The sequence below is a fragment of the Neolamprologus brichardi genome, chromosome 16, assembly GCF_056152115.1.
Source record: "Neolamprologus brichardi isolate AB-2024 chromosome 16, ASM5615211v1, whole genome shotgun sequence".
Classification (NCBI taxonomy): Eukaryota; Metazoa; Chordata; class Actinopteri; order Cichliformes; family Cichlidae; genus Neolamprologus; species Neolamprologus brichardi.
The window spans coordinates 34441724-34463156 of NC_142119.1; the positions used below are offsets into that span (position 1 = coordinate 34441724).

At 41.4% G+C, this 21433-nt stretch overlaps 1 protein-coding gene across 4 annotated transcripts; it reads right to left on the reverse strand.

Annotated features, from left to right (window-relative positions):
• Nucleotides 1-305: 305 nt before the first annotated feature.
• On the reverse strand, nucleotides 306-21217 carry pknox1.1 (pbx/knotted 1 homeobox 1.1). Of its 4 annotated transcripts, none has more exons than XM_087853034.1 (11): nucleotides 21141-21202; nucleotides 19678-19790; nucleotides 10751-10881; nucleotides 9106-9277; nucleotides 8249-8449; nucleotides 7906-8056; nucleotides 7699-7796; nucleotides 7170-7298; nucleotides 7005-7081; nucleotides 6333-6484; nucleotides 306-2097 (listed from the first exon to the last, which is right to left on the reverse strand). In XM_087853034.1, exons 2-11 carry the CDS (start codon nucleotides 19726-19728, stop codon nucleotides 1916-1918), a joined length of 1344 nt encoding a protein of 447 aa, XP_087709160.1. In that variant the 5' UTR covers nucleotides 19729-19790; nucleotides 21141-21202; the 3' UTR covers nucleotides 306-1915. The 4 variants fall into 4 exon arrangements, with proteins under 4 accessions (XP_087709160.1, XP_087709161.1, XP_087709163.1 ...); XM_087853035.1 differs by lacking the exon at nucleotides 21141-21202 and adding an exon at nucleotides 20126-20859; XM_087853037.1 differs by lacking the exon at nucleotides 21141-21202 and adding an exon at nucleotides 20126-20858 and having other exon boundaries at nucleotides 7939-8056.
• Between the last annotated feature and the right edge of the window lie 216 nt (nucleotides 21218-21433).

Sequence of the window (21433 nt, forward strand, 5' to 3'; positions counted from 1 at the left end):
TGGAAAGCCACGAGGATTTTAAATTGAGCACTGCAGCCTGGAGTAAAGATAAAACTGCATGTTTTAAAACATCGAGTGCATTTTATATGTATTAATAAGCGTCTCTGTACATTTCAGAAAGAAGAGGCTCTGAAAACAGGAAACTGAATCCCCCACAGTGACTTCTCACCGGACTATCCACATGTCTCCACATTTGGCAACAAGTACCTGTAGAGACAAACTGTACACATTATCACAGAGACTTTGAAGCAGTCCTGTCTGGTGGAGAACATGACGGAAAAAGAGTAAAGAGACAGTAGACAGCAGAGTTAGGCATCATTTATTCCAAAATAGAAAGCTCTAAGGCAAAACAGACGAGCGAGAAGTACAAGAGAAAAGTGAATGCTTCATAAAAAGCTAGACAGAGGTGACAGAGTTCAGCGAGGGCAACGCGTAGCCATTAAACCCTCAGGCTGAATCAAATGAACAAAGTTAACTTTACAAGAAGGATAAAAACCAAGTTACTGCAACTACTTACAAACAACTGTTTTACAGTACAGCATTACAGTTATTTAAACAAGAGGCACCCCAATATGTGCAGTAATGTCAAACTGATGGAGCTTTCAGATCCTTCACCGTGTGTGTGTGTGTGTGTGTGTGTGTGTGTGTAGTGGGGCGGGGGGTCATGGTTGCAGCTGCAGCCCTTGGGATCATTCCTTCAGGAGGGCAATGACTCCAAGTTTCCAGCTGCTCTGTTTTCAATGCAACAGCATGTATGTAGCGTGTACATAAAATAAAAGCTAAATGCGTGCAAAAAGTCCACTGCTTCTTATTGATGGAGTTCGTAACCCCTCCTGATTGTGTGGTTAGCATAGTGTTCTGGATTGTGCATTTTAGAAAGTGACACCTATGCTACTACTGTAAAATGGTTAAAAGACATAATGTATGGTATACACATTGTGGGCCAAACAAAGACGGGAACGCTGCAGTCGCTTTGCTGCTGGAGAGGGTTCCTGTGATACTGCAGTACACAAAGTAAAAATATGCTTTAAGGAGCCACAAGTGTTCCACTGTTTAGTGTCTTTTTGGCCAATTTCTCCAAGGGTCATACTTCCTTTTTGTGCTTCTTGGTAAGATTTATTTTAGAAAAGAACACAGATAAGGCCTTGTTAATATTTTAAGCTTAAAACCAATTTAAATAGTAATTTTCATCAGCATTCAATTCCTTTTTCTGTTTTTTAGAAAACTTCAAAAGAACCCTGGAAAACAGGGTCACAGCATTTATTATGAATCTGTACATAAATATTTCTTACAAAACAGGAGAACACAAAAATGAAACCAAAAAACAAACAAAAAAAACACTCGTTTCATATGTTTGTATAGAAAAATAAGCATCTCTCCTCTAATTTACTTTTAATCTCTCCACCTGTGCTCTACTCTGCCTGCAGGGGGCAGTGTGAGCCATGGAGTCAGTCATAAGAGCACACACGTCTACTTAAAACACAAGCATGCAAAAGTCAAGACAAACCAGAGACACAAGAACAAGACAGAAGTGGTCTCATCCAAAATGACAATCTAGCTGGGAGCAGGGGGGGGGACGGGGGCGGGGACAAAAAAAGTCAACATTTATTAACGGAGTATACAAACTTGTCTCAGGTGTTTTTAACACTTGTTTTTTTCAGTTTGATTTCATCTTTTTGAGCTTAAATATACAAAAAGTGCACTCACCTACATCATTTATACAATAAAAAACTGTTTGTGAAATGACACTCCTGACATACACGTGCAGCAACAACCGCCGTTCAGCAGGGTGGAGGCTTGGAAGAGTGCAGGGTTCATCCCAGTGTGTCCTGTGCTCTGTGGAAATCAAACGGACGCACCTCTGTTCTGTCGAACTCATTTTGTGTGTCCTCTGCGTGTGGGCGGTGCTTGTCCTCTACTGCAATGAGTTGCTATTGTCCAGGCCCAGCCCCGCCATGTCCGCGTCAGTGTCCTCATCTCCGCTGTCCCCCGACTCGTCTTCACTGTGGCCTCCCAGCATCACCTGCTGTACTGCCAGCGTGGCACCGTCTGATGTCAGGCTCTGCAGACCCTCCACGTTCATCGTCACCATTGTACCTAAAATATTGAGACAGTTTTTTTAAAAGCTTATTACCAAAAAAGTCAGAAGGGAAAAGCTGTGGCTGGAAACTCCTGACACGAGTCACGAACATGTCTCGTTGTTTTCCAGGAAATGACAAACGTTTGCTTTGTGTGCTTTTATTCTGCTGTATCATGTAAAACACACGTCCAATATGATCTTACAGTTTTGTTTTTGTTGAATTAAAACTGTATTTGTTTCAATCTGCCTTGCAGCCTTGAAATAAATATGGTCTGTTACACCTCATGCCCTCTTTCCTCTCACTATATGAAGTAGAAGAGCTGCTGTGAGCCTTCAGCATCTTTATTTAAACTCAAACTGTATCAGACTAAGTTGGGATTGACAAGATGGCGCCGGTGTGTGTGGCTACTCGTCTGTCATTGCCACGTTTGTTCCTGCTGCAACGGCCATAACCCACGTGTGTTATTTAGGACCATTGACACTGTTGAATGTCTGTTTGGAAGTTTCTCCTGATATTTGCAATGATTTTTTAACTTTTTTATTGTAAAGGTTGTCACCACCAGGGCTCTTTTATTACAGCTCCTGACTCTGAAGCTCTGACCCTCGCACTGCTGTTTTTACTCAGTTTGAACTTGTGACGCTCTCCACTTTAGAGGCTGTGGTTCGCCATATTAAGCCCACAGGTTCCCCTCGGGATCCTTTTCCTCCACAATTTTTGAAAGAAATTATTCCTAGTATACGACAGTATGTCCTTGAAATTATTAATAGCAGTCTGTCTTCTGGTGTGGTTCCTGCAAATTTCAAGCATGCAGTAGTGCAGCCACTGCTTAAGAAACCTGGCCTTGATCACACAGTTTTAGCGAACTATAGGCCTATTTCCAAGCTGCCTTTAGTCTCCAAGGTTTTAGAGAAAACTGTTTTTAGTCAACTGAAAGATTTTCAAGATGATAATGGCATCTTTGAGGTTTTTCAGTCAGGTTTTAAAACCCTTCACAGCACAGAATCTGCATTATTAAGGGTTTTTAATGACCTCCTTCTGGCATGTGATTCTGGTAACCATGTTGTTTTTGTCTTGCTTGACCTAACTGCTGCCTTTGACACCGTAGACCACAATATTCTAATTTCTCGATTAAGTGATGTAGTATTGGTGGCACTGCACTCAATTGGTTTAAGTCTTATTTGTCAGATAGAACTTTCTCTGTCAGCCTTCTCGGTTCCGAATCATCTTCTGCTCCTCTGTCATGCGGCGTCCCACAGGGCTCAATTTTAGGGCCTCTGCTCTTTTTATTGTATTTATTGCCTCTGGGTTCCATCCTTAGAAGGCCTGGGATCGCATTTCATTGTTATGCCGATGACTGCCAAATTTATTTGCCACTGAAGCAGAAAGGTGGCATCTCCATAATACATCTCATGACATGCCTAGATGACTAGGTTTTAGCTTCTTTGAAGCACTTTGTGATTTTTTGATACTTTACATTAAAGCTTGGTTGGCTCTAAACTTTTTAAATTTTAATGAAAAGAAAACAGAGTTGTTGGTGTTTGGACCTAGTGGTCCCTGCAAGTCGTCCTCTGTAGATTTGGGACCCCTGGAAGTCTATTTTAAACCTGTTGTTACTGATCTTGGTTTTAAGTTGGACAACCAAATTAGAGCAGTGGTGAAGTCCAGTTTTTATCATTTAAGGCAACTGGCACGAGTAAAATCTTTTCTTTCGAGGCAGCACCTTGAAACAGTAATCCATGCTTTTATTTCTTCCCGCCTGGACGACTATAACGCACTTTATGTGGGGGTCAGTAAGTCATTGCTCTCACGTCTGCAGCTGGTTCAGAAAGCTGCTGCACGACTCCTAGCAGGAACTCGTAAAAGAGAGCTGTTACGGTCGCTGACCTCTAGTGGCTCTCCCTCTGTAGAAGAGGTTTTTTTCTCCTTTTCTTGTGTTGCAGGTCTGCCTCATGAGCCACAGCTGAGGTGTTTTCCAGCTCGTCAGCCACGGCATATAGTCTGTATCCCAATTCAGGGTCTGCAGCCTTAACGATCCTCAAGGGCCGCGTACTTAAAGACTGCTAAGGCCAGAAGTGCGAGGCTTGTGAAATGGGACGGTCTAGCTGCCATTGCGCTGCCCAGGTTGCCTAGCAACCATGATACTAACAGCTGGAAACGTTTCATACAGCTTTGTTTGACAGAAATGAAGGAGAAAATCTTTTGTTCATTTGTTTGTTTGTTTCTTCATGAGCTTTGATCATTCTCTGATTAAGCTCAGCTATTGAACGGCGTATATTTTAAAGTAAAGGCTTTAAAACCAAGTTAGTACAAACGTCACTAATGTCACATGACTTTGCCGACATGTGGCCAACAGGAATGTTTTAATGTTCTTCGTTATTAAACATTTGCACATAAATAAGTGACATAATATTCAGTACCTACTTAAAGTTTACTCTTCGGCCGCCCCTCAACTGCCGGTTTTTTTTCGGCAAAATTATCCACACCCACCGCCGCGCTATGCATTCTGGGATATGTTGGGCCACGAAGTCTACACCGCCACGTCCTTGAAATTCAGGGAAATGAAGGACGCATTTGAGGGCCGCATTTCGAGCAGCCTTCAAATTGGGACAGCCTTCGTCGCGTCGCTGTGACGTAATCGGCCTTAAAATGCGGCCTTTAAGGCTGCAGACCCTGAATTGGGATACAGCCATAGTCTGCCATCCTAAACTGCCACACCCCTGCCACTTCCCCCATTTTTGCCAGAGCTGTGAGCCGTAGTGTTTTGGGCAGCGGGCCTTAGTGTGTGTGTGTGTGAGAACTTAAACCCTGTGAAACTTTGGTTTTCTTTCTTTTATTGTAAGCAAAGGTGTGCCCTTACTGTGTTAATTAGTTCATCGTTGTGGAAGCAGGTAGGGGTTCTCTGCCATTTTTGTTTCAACTGTTTTTTCCTGTTTTTGGTTAGACAGGGAGCTCAGCCATTGTATTTTGTTTTGGTTAGAGAGTACTTGGTTTGATTTTTAGCTAAAGGGGGTGTTTTGTTTGTTGTTTTGGCTTTGGAGACCCTGAAGAAAAGAGCTTCCCTGTGTTTACTTTTACTGCAGTAGTTTTGGGCAATAAATCATGCTTCGTGACATCTATTCTCCAGTAGTTCATGTTTTTTCTTTCACTTTGTGTTACCCCTCACCCCAGTCAGCACTTCGTTTTTAAGTGGGGCGTAACAAGAGCATATAACCCCTGTCCTAGCCTCACTGCAGTGAGTTAATTTTAAAATTCTTATGTTTGTTTTTAAATGCCTTCACAGCTTCTTCATCTCCACACACCCTGTCGGTCTCTCAGGTCAGCTGACCAGCTGCTCCTGGAGGTACCGAGATCCAGGAGGAAGCTCAGAGGGGGCGGGGCCTTCTCTATCATGGCGCCAAAATTATGGAATACTTTGCCCTTGCACGTTAGAGAGGCCCCTTCACTGTCCACTTTTAAATCGTGTCTTAAAAGCCACTTTTATTCTTTGGCTTTTAACCTCAGTGAGACTAAGTTTTCTGTTGAAATTAAATTAGTTATTTAATTTATTTTTCTTTCTTTTATTTGGCTTTTATTCATATCTTATGAAATGTTATTTTTTGGTTCCAATGTACAGCACTGTGTGTCAGCTGTGGTTGTTTTAAAGTGCTTTATAAATAAAGGTGATTGATAAGTTCACGTCTTTAGTTCATCTGTTTAACGTCTGTAGTCCAGATTTTTTTGCCGTGTAAATCAAACTGGGGTGGACAGAGCAGCTTACAAAGTTCGCTGTTCTTCATGCTGGAGCTTGTTGATCAGGTGGTTTGCTCAAGAACTCCTGCCAGCTTTTTCCTAGTAAAACTTCCTGTCATAGCAACAGCACTGTTGTTTTGGATGCAGAAAAATCTTTTTTTCTCTACCTGAGTGCACCGTCTCTGTAACAGTACCAACTGCTACTTAATAGTGACACCTGAGTGCTACAGAGCTGAACATTAACGCATTGAATCAAACAATTTGTGTCAAGGATTTTTAAACAATCAAGTTATGAAATGTTGCATTCCTAGTCACATTGTCAGCAATTTGTTAAAAGCAGCAACATTTGTGATACAGTGATGACATTTGTTGCCAAACTAGAACAACAGTTTGTTAAGCAGCAGCGGACAGGAAGTCTGCTGGTATCACTACATAAACTAGTGTTTGTTTCTCTGCATTAACTCTAATATATGGGCCAAGTACAACAACAAAAGCATCTCGATACGGTGTTGTGCTGCCTACCATCAGGCATGGCCCCTCCTCCTGCTGCGATGGAATCAGGCCAGAAGCGCTGCAGTGGCCGGTTTTGAGGTGTCTTCTTCTTGGCTTTGGGTGTCTCTGAAGAGCTGGCATCCAACATGGGCTGCAGGATCCGTCTCCGTGCATTTATAAACCTGCAGACACAGGGTGATGCTGGCTGTACAGACCTTTGCACTTCAAATGCTAACAGGTGCTGATTAGGCTCACTGTCAGGTATGGACAGCTGTATGGTTAGCTGGATTTTACACACCCTGACTCAAAGGACACAAAGAATAGGAACTGTCTGATGTCCTGTACATATTAAATACACTGTAACCTCCTTACACTTAGCTAAAAAGGTGACACTTCCCACCTGTACTTAAAGAAGTTGCAGTTATTAACTTAGGGCAAAGTTAAATATCGTCTTTTTTGTTTTGTTTTCATTAGGCAAAAAAGCAGAGAGGTCAAATGGCAAACTATGGGAACAAGTCAGAGTTTCATCAGTGAAAAGTGAAACGAGATGAGCAAAGAAGAAACCCTCAGCTGATCGCAGGAAGCCCTGCACAATTACCTGGCTGACCAATTATACTACAACAATAGTAGAAAATTGCCTGCCATCACAGACATGACTGTAAATAGTGATGTAGTATTTTCTTGGGATAAAGAGCAACTCACCAGTTGTTGACCTGCAGAAGTGTCAGGTTTGTTTGAGTAGCAATCTGCTTCTTTTCATCCTCTGTGGGATACGGATGCTGCACAATAGAACAGGGTTGAAATGCATCACTATTTTGTAAGGACTTGAGTTCTATACAGGCAGATGATTTATGCACAAAGACTCACCCCGATGTGCTGGAAGAGCCATGAGCGCATGACATTTGTGGCATGCTTTGGAAGAACGCCGCGCTTGTTCTTGGTTGAGTTGTCCTCATGACTAAAGAGGTTCAAGTCCTGGTGAAACTGCAGCTGAAGCTGAGTACACAGATGTTTGTTTAGCCATCTTTTAATTATCTCAACAGAATGAAAGGTTATGTTAAATTACAATACTGTTCCACATCATTTAACCAAGGACCTCAGCTCTAATTTTGAATTATTTGCCCTTAATGACAGGGCACCGATCTTAAAAAGCTACATCATTTGTTATTAGGAGCAGACAGCACATTATCTGCCATAGTCAATACGCAGTAAAGGTTGTTACATTGTTATAGAACAAAGTTACAACGTGAAGCCCTCCAACACCTCTAAGCTTGTCTTCATTTAATTCAATTAACTTTTACTCTGCCTCTCATTCTACTTTAGGAACCACAAGTGGGAGCAGTAAAATTCAACAGGGATTCCACTTAGTAGCACGGCAGCAACATAGATGTATTACCTGATTGTTCTGGACGCGTATTGTCCCGGGAGAAAGAGCCTGTGTTACCACCTGGCCCTGAGGAGTTACAACTGTGACTGGCTGGTACACAGTCCCGCCTGAAATACAAACACACAATTTTCTAACCTGCTCAGCTGAGTGCAGAAGACTCAATCAGAGTCCTGTTGGTACATGTGAATATCTGGGCTACAGTCATTAGTGCAGTACCTGAGGAAGGGGTCGTACGCCAAGATGACATACCTGCGACCACCTGGGTGGGGTTGACAGTTGTCACGGTAACGTTTCCTTGCTGCAGGGCCGATGCTGGAACTACAATTTGACCCTGGGGACTAAGGGTCCCTGATATGGAGCTGGGGGTCTGTGTAATAGAGCATGTATACATAAAGTAGGCGCATGTATGTTTTCCATGCTGCTAACTCTTATAACGCCATTTTTAAAGTATTCCCATTTAACTGGCTAATATACCCCAGCAGGGGCACTGATCAGTGGTAGCTAACTCTTCACCTGAGGCGTTTGGTGGGGACGCCTGCAGTTCACCTACACTGCATACCTGAGACTTGGTGGGTGAGAAGCTCTGGGCCTGGCCTTGTACAGGCGAGTATGGGCTCCCCGGGTCACCACTCAGCAGAGTCTCACTGTTCATCTTAGTCTTGAGGCAGGCGATGTAGCGACTGCAAAAGTCCTTGCACAGGTCGCTCACCTTCTCCAGCTCCAGCAGATGGATCCGCAGCACCTGGATGGCTTTCACCATCTTCAGATAGAAGGAATGGAAAGAGTTCTTAGGCTCAACATCTTTCTGTTTAACAAATGTTTACCTGAGGGCATTACAGGGAGGTCAAAGGTCAGGTCCAGTTATGACAGTCGCTTCCGATCACAGCACAGAATTACAATACAGCGCGATGCCACCCTGTGAAGATTTAATTACTACTTATTTGTTGTAGCATGAATGGTCACAAGGTCTTTCTCAGTAGGAAAATACACCTAAAAGTCTCAAATTTATGCCCTCCTTCACATTTCCAAAGCCATCCCGTGGGCCGTCTTTAACAGGCCGATTCTGGCCCCTGTAGCCGTTTACTGTCACAAAAGTCTGTGGGCTGGCCCTTCAGAGAGAAGTGAAATCAACAAACGAAGAGCTGAAGTGAAAACAATGAAAAGTGTCCACTAAAGCCTTTCATGCTGTTCTTGATTATCTTTTGTTATAGTTTAGTTTTTGTGGTTTGTGTTGACCTTCTGTCACTCCCTTTCTTTTCAACCAATCGGTGTATCAACATCCCTGCTGAGCTTCAAGTTGTTGGTTGTTTGGAAGACAATATGCAAGCGTGTTCGGATAGGTTACATAGCCCTCTGCGTGTACAAACATAAATGCTGTGAAATAAGGTTTAGCTTTCTGAAGCAACAATGTCTCACCAAGTTGTCAAGTTCAGGGTCTTCACTGAAGAAAGGCTTCCCCTCCTTCTCTTGATTACGGACAAAATTCTCAATGTCCACATCGAAGCTCGCTGAGGTGATGCAATCAGAGCTCAGCGTGGACTGCTCACACTTCTCAAACAGCAGGGCCAACAGAGGGAACAGAGGATGCCTACGAAAGGCGCACACAAACACACACACACACACACACACACACACACACACACACACACACACACACACACACACAGAAAAAGGATCACTTCAAGCTTCCTCAGTAAGAACTTGGAAAATCCACAAGGACGGGGAAAAACAAAAAAGTATTAGCTAGGGATGCAACGATACCAATTTTTTCAAACCGATACGATACCGATACTTGGATCTGAGTACTTGCCGATACAGAGTACAAAAAACGATACTTCTACCACACACACACACACACACACACACACACACACACACACAAATGCAATGAATTGGAAGACAGGTTTTATCATATTCCCTGTCGATTAAAATTAAAATCTTAATAAAAATGACCACAAAAAAATTTCAAGTGAAAAATAAGCACTTCTGTTAAATTATTGCAGAGTCTCCACAATTTAACAAAACATCACTGAACTATTGGCACTGTCTCGAGCTTTCAGAACAATAAATAAACACTTCTGTTTGGAATAAAATAAATACAAATTAGGTTTGAAAATAAAATAAACTTTTAAATTATTGCAGAGTGTCCATATTGTAAACAAACAAACAAAATAATTATTATTATAGAAATAATAAAATATAAAAAATTATAAAATAAATAATAAATAAAATAATAATTGGCCCCCTAGTGGCCAATCTAAAAAACTATGACAAGCCACCCTCTGATTAATGAAATAAGTTGGTATCGGTTAACTTTTACGAGTATGAGTACACACACATTTTACAGTATCGGCCCGATACCCGATACCGGTATCGGTGCATCCCTAGTATTAGCAGCAGGACATGAGACCTAAATGAATCAGAACTCTGTGTTGACATCAGACATTTAATATATTTACACACACACAGTCCTAAACTCTTTCAACCGTTCAACCTGCTTCCCTCCTCAGGTGAGGTGTGGAGGATATCCTGAACTTGGTGAAACTTTCTTTGAAGTGGAGCTCACGTTGTTGGAAAATAAACTCTCATTTGATGTGAGGATGTAACCAAACTCTTTGTCTGGACCCTTTTAGGACACTAGCCTAACATCAGCTGACATAATGTTAGCTTATAACCAACTGTTGCTGCCTAAACAACAGCTGGTTATAAGCTAACATGATGCTCATTGTAAGCGATCAGGGGGCAGCAGGGTTACAAGTCTAATCTGCTGACGATATGCAATTAGGACAACATTTGGAATAAATAATCATGTCTATGCACGTTTTCATGTATTAGAGATTGGACTTCAGTTCAGGAAGTCAGTTTGGAGGTGAGGATGAAGAGAAAAAGAGGCGTGAGAGAGAGCAGTGGTGGAGAAGCTTCCTTCTCCAGAGGAAATATGCATGTGCAAACTTTTGTTCATATATAGTTTGATTTAATTTAAATTAAACAGCTTGCATATACTGTTACTGTTGAGAATGTCTGATTTTCTATTTCTATTTAAACAAACATACACTCCTACCGATATATGGATGCCTTGTCAGCGTCCATGGGTGTCTGTGGCTCTGTTGGTGCCGGGCTGGGCACCTCTCCCAACGTACCCTCCATAAACTTCTGCTCCGAATCACTGTCTACCTTTATGATGCCTTGCATCTGCAAGGAAGGTGAGAACAGACAAGAAACAGACAATTACAGCACGAAGCGTTCAAGACAAAGATGACATGTGACAGCGTGTGGCTTCATTTTAATAGCACTCCTTTTCAAAGTCATAGGAATTTTCAAGCAAAAAGACTATTTTCTGAGATCAACAAGTTACTAACAAATAACTACAGAAAACCTGGACGACCTGACAGCTCCTCAAAAAGTATCTACTGCCCCCTGGTGTGAGGCTGCAGTACAGGTCATAAAGCCCTCCCTCTGTGTTAGCAAATGGGGCAGGGCTCAAACAAAAACAAAAGAAGTTCACCTCACATTACTAGTACTAGTACTGCCATTACTACTACTCATGTTGATTTGGGTTCAAGGAGTCACCTTTCTTAGAAGTTTGATTAGCAGCAACAGTTAGAGAAATTTGGGTGTATCTGCTTGGGAACTGGAGGCAGAGTCTAGATACTGAGAGAAGGTCTACTGTTTACCTTCCAAACCACAACCTGCTGTTTCAAACTGACAATAAGGAAACTGGACTAACAGAAAGAACATGTTTCTACACCATGCCTCATTCACCCAGTTACACCCACCCAGTTATTAATTCAAGTGCTTTGAAATGACAGTCTTCACTGGTGGGGATAGTTACAAAGCTTTCTTCGTTATAAATTAGCATACATGGTTTTATTGAACATTTAAAGAACCAGCAAAAAAAACAAACTCTTGTAGAGGACATAAAGTCAGAGATAGAAACAACAAGCAGCAGGTGCATCTAGTGCAGGTAGAGCTGCTGCAAAAACCCACGGAGCTCAGCAGCCAGCGCAACAAATTCTGGATCCTTTGCTTTTAGTTAGCAGTTAGCATTAGCAGCACATGCTGCCTCTGATGTGAAAGGACCTTTATGCTGCGCACTGTGACTCACAGCAATGGTCCCGGGTCAGCCCTGACTTTGTGTTAAACTAATCCTAAAGTAATGATGGTATTTCTAACCACTAGATATACCACAACTTTATCCTTTCGACAGCTGCTGAAAGTTAGGGGACCTAGCTTCTAGATATTTATACTAGAGATGGACCGATCCGATATTACGTATCGGTATGACGTAAATTCCTGGATCGGATATCGGAGAGAAATAAAAAATGTAATCCGATCCATTAAATATCAAAAAAGCACCTCACAAAACTTGCGACATGGCGTAACTCGGCTCATAACCTTAGAACGTCGGAGCAGTGTGCTCACGTGATAGAGCGGCTGTGTGTATTTGTAGCCTCGCTACCAAACCAGCATTTTATCTCCGAGGAAGTTTTCCCAGGGAGAAGTAAAGCAAGTGTGTAAGTTCATCTCTGAATGTTTGTAAAGCATTCCCACGTTAAGCTTAACAACCGATATATGGAGTGACTGCCTCTCTCTCTCTCTCTCTCCTGCTGCTACTTCAATTGTGAAACTGATCAATGATCAGCTGATCGGCAGTGTTGCCAACTCCTCAGTAAGGAAAATCGCTATTGGCTGTCCTAAAAGTCGCTATTAGTCGCTAAATGACGTCATCGCCTAATTTGCATAATTGGTCATGCTAATGTAATTATAACCTACGCTGTTGGAGAGAGAAATAACATCGTGGACGAGACATAAAGTGAGTAAAAAAACGTCCTAAATGCAGTTAGAATTTATTTAGAACTACAAATTAAATTTCTTTTAGCAATTATTGTTTTTTAATGTCACAATTCCAACCCTGCTCCTTTATCCGGGCCTGGGCCGGCAAAAGTGACCCGAAATTGGCGCTGTGGTGGAGTTACTTTGTGTGTGAGAGTGTGTGTTTATAAGTAGTTTTAAACCTGATCCACAAAACAGTGTAACAGTAAAAGAAGAACTGACTGCGTTACAGTCAGTGCGGGAGCAGCGGCTTCGCTCATGCGCGATTCATTTGCAGTTTGGACGCACAGGTGTGAACGTCTCCTGCCCTGATAGCAGCTGGGGGAGGACTATCCTCCGCCTGTGAGCGCTTTGGCACGGGTGAGGTGCCCAAGGCAGCACCGCTGCTTGTTCAGAGTAAGAGCGATACGCGTTTTCATGTCAAAAAGTCGTCATAAATAAGTCTCCAATAATACCAGAAAAAGTCGCCAGATTTGTCGCTAGTCGCTTTTCAGAAAAAAAGTCGCTAAGGGGGTCTGAAAACTCGCTAAATATAGCGACAAAGTCGCTAAGTTGGCAACACTGCTGATCGGCTTTTCTGTCGCGAGTCCGTCTCTCTTCTTTGTTTATCGCCCACTTTGCACCAGAAAGAGGAAACCAGCGGCTGAACAACAGCAGCACGTTTAAACTTGATAAGCTGTTGTTAGAATTTATTTAATATTATTTCTACACCAGGATCTTTTTCTATGCAGCTGACGGCTGGTAACTGTGCAGGGGCGGATCTAGCAAAGTTTAGCCAGGGGGGCCGATAGGGCATGAACAGGGAAAAGGGGGCACAAAGACATACTTTTCTTTCTTATTCTCATTTAAAATATCTAGCTTTTAATAAATAATCATCTTAATCTTACACCCAAAGTGTTAATCTGATGTAAAATATATAGAAGTCTGTATATAGTAACTGTTAAGTCTAATATACCCTAGTAAGCTATACTACTTTTTCCTTTGGGAAGATACCATCTGTGCAGTCTGCAGTTCTGTTGAAGAAAGATGTTGAATCTATTTAATTATTCTTGAAAAAAATAATTGATTTCTGTGCATTTTTTTTTTCACACTACATCAAATTAAAGTTGATTACATCGATTAAGGATCATGAGGTGGAGGGTGGTTCCCTTTTTTTTTTGCTGGGAGTTTTAGGACCCTATTAGTTAGGTTGCTTACTCTTTAAAATACCAGAATAGGGAGGATGGTGCAGGTTTAAGTTTGTTAGATTGATCAGTTTTGCTGAACTATGAAATAGTTTGGGTGGAGTGTATTTTTTGCATACAGGTATAACAGAATAGCTTTAGCGTTTTTTTTTTTAACTTGAGTATGAACTTATACAAAAAGCAGCAAGATATTAAAAAAACAGTTTTATTGATTAAAAAACACACTATATCGGATTCATATCGTTATCGGCAGATATCCAAATTTATGATATCAGTATCGGACATAAGAAAGTGGTATCGTTCCATCTCTAGTTTATATAGAAATCCTCCAGCTTCAAACTGTATTACCCTTCAAGGACCTGCAGTTCAAAAAAGCACCCCTCCGACAGCCAAACCCATCTGTTCTCTGATTGAATAGTTACATTTGTGATTGACATGACATTGACCAATCAGATGAAAGGAAGAAAAATAGGGTCAAAATTCGTACTTGAACTTGAAACTTGAGTGCAGAGTTTCACACGTATTCTTTGGCTAAGTCCACACACAAATCTTTTTTACACATACAAAACTGATTTACAAGTACAAAATATTTATGACCACAATTTGAGCCCATAGAGGAGTCAAAAGAATTATGAGAAGAGATCTGGAATCAGCAGGTACGACTGGCCTGTAAGCACAATGACCACACAAGACTCCACCGCTGAAGAAAAAGCATGTTGAAGTGTGTTTTAAGCCTGACTAAACAACATTTAGACAAGCCTGTGAAATACTGGGAGAACATATTCTGGTCAGGCGAGACCAAAACTGAAACCTTTGGATGCTGTAATCAGAGATGGGCAGTAACGCGTTAGAATGTCTCCTGACAGTGACGTAAGCGAGTGCGACGTTCGTGACAACAGCTGTGTGCAGATCAACAATGGATCATATATCGAGTGCAGAGAGAGTATGAGCGTGCAGCGTTTAAAGCGTGGAAGTACTGACCTTACTTTGAGTTTGATTCCATAAAAAGTGACAAAAACATTAGTGTCTGTTGTGCGTGGGAAGAAAACTTCTTTTTACAGCGAAAAAAACCCTAAACAAGCAGTAGCTACGACGTAATGGGAAATTCACAGAAACTCGCGGATTCTTCCACTGACCGCTGTGGCACACCTGCACCAGGGTAACCCTCCGCCTACCCCACTCCTGCTTTACAGGTGAAAATAGAGCAACAGGACCGCTAGTCTTTGACTTTATTTATTTTCTGCTGTGTTTTATTTACTTACTTTGAAAGACTGAGTGTAAACACAAAAAATATTTTATGTGCTGGAATGTGCAGAAAATAGGTTTAAATGTTAAACTAATTTCTTCCAGTCAGAGAATGTTGCATATAATTAAATTTTTTGCTTGATGCATAAAGTTAAAAGATTAAAACTAATAAAACAAGTTAAAAAAAAAAAAGACTTTTCCATTTGATTACATTTTGTATGATGATTATGCAGAAAACGTAGAATTGGGCTGAAAGATCTATCGCTTTATCACCTATTCAGGTTGTAAATCGTGTTTTTAAAAAGTAACTAAGTAATTAATTACTTTTGAAAATAAGTAATCAGTAAAGTAACGGGATTACTTTTTTGGGGAAGTAATCAGTAATTAGTTACTGATTATTTTTTTCAAGTAACTTGACCAACACTGGGGCTACGTCCACACGTACCCGGGTATTTTTGAAAACGCAGATTTTTCTATGCATTTGCACCTTTCGTCCACACGTAAACGGCGTTTTTGGTCACTGAAAACTGAGATTTCTAAAAACTCCGGCCAGGGTGGATATTTTTGAAAACACAGTTTTTGCATTTACGTGTGGACGAGAAAAACGCAGAAAACTCAGCGTCAAAGGTGTGCGCCTTTTTTGACGTCACACTGTTCGCCACGTTATTGTTTCAGTGAAATGAATTTCCACAATACTGTTACTGTTAATTGTCTCTGCAGCCTTTAAATGCTTACATATACACACACAGTTACTGTCCCTCCACACATACGACTCGGTTCTGCTTCTATTCCCCAGCTTTGTTTACTTTTTCCCACCGAGGCTTCTAGACTTCTGATTGGCCAACATTTCTGCACGGTTAGGAACATATCGCCACCTGTTGCTTTGGCATGTTCCTAGCAGCGTTTTCCTTCATTTCTGCCTTTACGTCTGGACGGGATTATTTTTTAAAACGGAAAATCTCCGTTTTCAAAAATACCCGTGTGGACGTAGCCTGGCTGTAATACACACCATGTTTGGAAGTCAAACACCCCAAACCGAGAGTGAAGTTTGGAGGTGAGAACATCATGGTGTGGGGCCATTTTTCCAGCATACGGCACTCGCACACTTCATATATCTGAAGGAAGGATGAATGGAAAAATATACCGACATTCCTGATAAAAAATCAACTGCCATCAGGCCCAGCCAATCACACGACCTGAATCCAATTTAAAAATCCATGGAAAGAACTAATGCTTATTGTATTGCTCTATATAAAGCTTTGTTTTTTAACAAACACTTTGCATGTCAGCTGTCATCAGAATTGCAGATTGTAAAATATATAAGATGTTCAGAACCAAAGTGTGTCAGGATAATGAAAGGATGAGCTTTAAAGGATAAACTTCACATTTGACTGCAATGATTCTTTGATTACAGGAGTTGCTCTCAGCACCACCCAGTGACAGACGAATCATCCAATAAGCCCACTCTTTATGCTAAATTCACTTATTTAACTTTGGAGCAAAATTATAGTAACTCAAAAATGACCTGATTAAAAAAGAACAAAGGCTAAACTGCCAAATTATTTACCGTCAGTGAAGGCTGCTGCTTACTGAGGAAGTTCATGAAAGAAAGTCAAAGGGATTATATATCCATGTAATTGGTATCATATGTACCATTATCCTCTTTACCTTTAGGCGCATAAACAGTTACTCAGTTTGGGATTTACGAAAACTGATGATGTCCGCTTTGCTCAGCTTCTGTACATATTAGGGCAACACCTCTGTGATTACTATATGTTTAGATTTTAAATAATTTTCTACTGAACTAAATGTAACACCATTGTGTAAAGGTTGAGAAACACTGTTTAAGTGCTGGGTTTGTCCTCCTTTTAGGCCTACGGTGGAGATCTGAAGATTTCCCATTGAGGGAGCTGATGCTGAAGCCTGAGCTCTTCTTGATCCCTCTAATGAACCTCAGTCCTCCTGATGTTTCTGACATGATGTCTGCCTCAGTGGGTCAAACGAACATCTGGCACAGGACAGCTGTGTTTTAAGAATAGTAGGAAGTTTCTACAAATCACTGGACCCAAGAATCCAGACCCAGCATGGCTCTGATAGTCTCCCTCACTTGTTTTTGGCTGAGTAAATGCAGCTGTTGATTTAAAAAACAAACTACTACTACTCTGGGTCATTTGTTAAATGAAAAGAAAAAATATATATTTCAAGGAAACTTTCTGCTGATGTGTTTTTAAATGTAAGATCCAATTGAATGTTTCCATGTTACCAGGCTGCAGAGTGCAAGTCTCCAGTTCTCTTTATGTTAAAATCTCAAAAGGCAACATTGAATCTTTAGATAATTACAGTAACACTGTGTTTCTGAGGTGTCATTTCTCTTGTCTAAAGTCAGGGTAACAAAGTTACACTGACTAATAAGTCAAACATGTCGACTATGAGCAACACTGGTGTATAACAACAAGCTTCTAACAGTGTGTGTGCTAACTGCTAATCCAGCTAACACATTAGCAAGGATGAAGGAGGAGGATGTTAGATGTTGTATACAACTATAGTATGGTAAGATGTGTGCCTTTTTAATTAAACCAACATGGCTTTATTTGCCTTAATTTCCTGAGTTTTGAGGAGCAGTAAAACCACCAGCAGAGATGTTAAAACTGAACAACCCCGGCTACATAAAAAGCACATGGGATATGCTCACGTTTACATCCTGTGGGGCTGTAGACGGGAGATCAACAACTCCACTAAGAGTCACTACTGCACAGACTGACTCCTGAAGTACAAGATGGCAGCCCTCACAAGTGGGAAATTTTGGCTTCATTTTTGTACGATTGATGAAATGGAGCCACATCATCATGGATAGTCACACTTTTGAGTTCATGCATTTCGATGACATCATGTTACTTGGAAAAATAACTGCTGTGTATCTGCAGCAGACAGAATCACTTCAGTCTATTTCAGCAGAAAATTTCCACACTCTGCAGACACAATCTGTACTGCTGTTCAACAGACATTGGTGTGAATAAACAGTAGTATAGCTTTTTTCATGAGACTATTTTGTGGGTTTACATCACTTCCTCTGAGCCTCCCTGCTAAAAGGAGACACATTAAAGTGGTCACTAAACCCCATTAAATGAACAGAGTAACAATATATATATATTTTTTAAACATAAAATGAAAAATATTAACAGATAGTTTCTGGGCATACTCCTGGGTGGATACATAATAAGAGTCACACATGAACTAAATGCCACTATTTTACCTGACATTGTTTTGCAGGCACCACAGAGTCTGCCAATGACTGCACCGAATGAGTGTGGGAGGTACAATTTTATCTGGTTTATCATTACTGTAGCACTGTCCAACTGGTATAATGTTAACTGAATGGTGGAACAGACAGATCAGCACAAATGCTTATATATATCTCAGCACACAGCAGGACAGGCAACACATCAGAGAGTTTAGTTCCCACCTCCAGCATAAAAAGAAAATAAGATGACAATGACCGATTTGGTTCTTCCATTCCCTTTGCTAACATCTCCATACTTTGTTTAAACAAACTGTTAAAAGAAATGGAAAGCTATTAAGATTCATTAGGTTGTAACCCTTTTCTGAAATATAAGAATATATAAATATAAGTCCCCAGTGCATAGGTCTGGCAGAACCTTCATGATCCAGAAAGTGAAACACTACCATCTCTGGTGTCCAAAGAATAACAACTGAGAATACACTTCCATACACCTGTGTTAACAGACCTCTCTGCACCAAATCATACTTGTTATTAATCTCTGTCTCTCTTCCACAGCGTGTCTTTATCCTGTCTTCCTTCTCTCACCCCAACCGGTCACAGCAGATGGCCCCGCCCCTCCCTGAGCCTGGTTCTGTTGGAGGTTTCTTCCTGTTAAAAGGGAGTTTTTCCTTCCCACTGTCACCAAAGTGCTACTCATAGGGGGTCATATGATTGTTGGGTTTTTCTCTGTATTACTGTAGGGTCTACCTTACAATATAAAGCACCTTGAGGCGACTGTAGTTGTGATTTGGTGCTTTATAAATAAAACTGAATTGAATTGAAATGTGAGCACAGGCTCTGCAAAATACTTTCATTGAGCAAAGTCTTTCTCCCTTTTTACACTGTGCTTGCCTACCAGCAACACAGTCCCTTCAAGGAGCATAAATTTCATCCCCAACCATGTGACTGCAGCCAACAATGACTTAGATTGAACACAAATAGACCAAAAATGATTGCCTGCGTAGGGAGGAACATTTCTTCTTAGTCATAGTTCATTCTTAGCTCTCAACACCCACAAATTTTAGCACCTAAATAAGGATGTTTTTTAAGCAATTTACAAATATGCATACAGATAAATACTAGGAGGAAATGAGGCTTACAATGCATTACTGATGTCTCCCATACTGAGTTTCAGAGACATGCTCACAGTCTATATATTACTCAAACTGGTGTAACAGCATTGACACCGATTGCATTCCAGTGTTACATGCACCAAGTGTTCACGTTATTCTGCTACCAAGGCTGACTTATCACCACTAAAAATAAATTATCTATTAGGCAAAGAGTCCAGAACACTCAAAGTTTTAGCCTAGAATGTTTAGATGTCCCAATTATAAACAGTATCCCGTCCTGCTGTTGTGCTTATTCTCTTTAGTTAACTAGTATCTCAAAAGAGCAGACTATAGCTCCCTGCAGGTCCAAGCAAAGTTTGTCCCTCTCACCCACCTGCTGCTCTCCCTTTGGGTACTTATCTATGGAGACTGAGTGGGCTGCCATCACGTTCACTGCAGATGCTGCAAACACTGGGGCATTATAGAGTGCAGGGACTGGTGGCCAACCTACACAGTACACACAGTTTCAGTTAGACTGCCTCAGGTGTTTGCACATAAGCTTCAAATGACAGAACTGTTCTGATTTCAGTATTAAACTATTATCAGTGTTACTGGCTTTGTTAATTAGATTGGCATTGTTACGGTAAAATACAGAAGTATGGACATAATACTGTTCCCCTTTGTAAAACCAAGATGAAAAATATATGCAAAATGTCAATATTAGAAGAGAAATGAAGAGGGGCTAATGATATAATCGAATGTTGTCTTCATATGTGCTAGTAGCGAAAGCACACTACGGGGTCCAACGTTACTCTTCTTTGCATATAGCTTATCCAGCTCACCTCTAAAAGCCAAGAAGAGGCTGGTATCATGAACCTAAGGGGTGTTGTACAAATAATAATGCTGATGTTATCTTAGCGTGTCTTGCAATTGATGTTAACACACCCACCACGGTTTAGCCTTTAGCTCGTGTTAGCTTTGGCAACCGTGGCGGCAAGGGGACATTAAAGTGAAATAAATCCTTTGGGCTAATATTAGCCTACTCTCCTATAACCCGACTAACGTTACTCGTAAACAAAGCAGCCCGACTGGAAAAACGGTCGTTTTCGTACAGCTAACAATTATCCAGTAACGTAAACGACACATTTGCGCTAGTTCACGAAGCCAACCTAGGCTTCAGTCAAATAAGCAACCATATGGCCGAGCTAACGTCTTCGACGTAGCTAAGTATTAACTTCAAAGTGTATTCGTGCTGGTAGTGCAACCAAAACGCAAAGCGCCATATTTAGCGAAGGTAATCGCGGCCAAAAAACAAGCTAGCTAACCAATCTAGCCAGGTACAGAAAAAGACCCTCCTGCGGATTGATACGAAGTAAGCCATTTTACCAAATAATAAGACCGCGTCGGTCGGTTAACAGTATGCATTTTAAATTAAATTATATTTCTTGTCAGCTATATGAAATAATTGGGCAGCAAAGAAATTATTAAGTATTGGATTGCTAGCCCGGTTGATCCTAAATTCCTCCCCTTTTCAGTCAATCAATCAAGCGGGGACAGCTGCCCTCTACTTCCCCTCCCCTACGTGGTAAAGTGTTGGGCCTCGTTTCTAGCGCTCGCCCTTTGCTTTTCCACAATCCTCCTCAGCCCCCAAAACGCCGACATATTTTTTAACCCCCCCTCCCATGTATACAGTTTTTTTTATCCTTCACAGAGCTCTGCCGCTTCTGTTTCCTCTAAAAAACATCCTCTGCTGCCCTGACTAAGTCCGCGCTCCTCGCCCCGGGACATTTTTGCGTGCGGCCCAGATTGTTTGATTGATAGGGAACGGAAAAAGAGGGACTTTGAGTGACAGCTTACCTGAGTGCCAATCTTCGTCACACTGACAAGCGGCTGCAGCAATCGGGACCCGCAGTTGTCGCGTTACGTCATCGCGCAAGGGCACGCAGGGGCGCAGGACTCATGATTATGTATTAGGTGGGCGGAGACATGACGTTCTGCTGCCTGCGAGTCCTGCGCCCTGCTGTTTTTTTGTCTTAGCAAAAGCGATTCACTTCCCTCGCTTTATACTTCGTTCCTTTATATACACACGTTTTAATCATCAACATACTAATGCGTGAAACACAACAGACTGCTGAGTGCTTATTCCTAAA

What these genes read in the sequence shown, in the direction of transcription:
- pknox1.1 (XM_087853034.1), bottom strand. Translation starts at nt 19,728, where the DNA reads ATGGCAGCCCACTCAGTCTCCATAGATAAGTACCCAAAGGGAGAGCAG. An exon ending in TCTCACCCACCAAGTCTCAG is followed by an intron (nt 8,057 to 8,248) that starts GTATGCAGTGTA and finishes TCTATTACACAG; the next exon opens with ACCCCCAGCTCCATATCAGG. An exon ending in TACGCGTCCAGAACAATCAG is followed by an intron (nt 7,299 to 7,698) that starts GTAATACATCTA and finishes CTGTGTACTCAG; the next exon opens with CTTCAGCTGCAGTTTCACCA.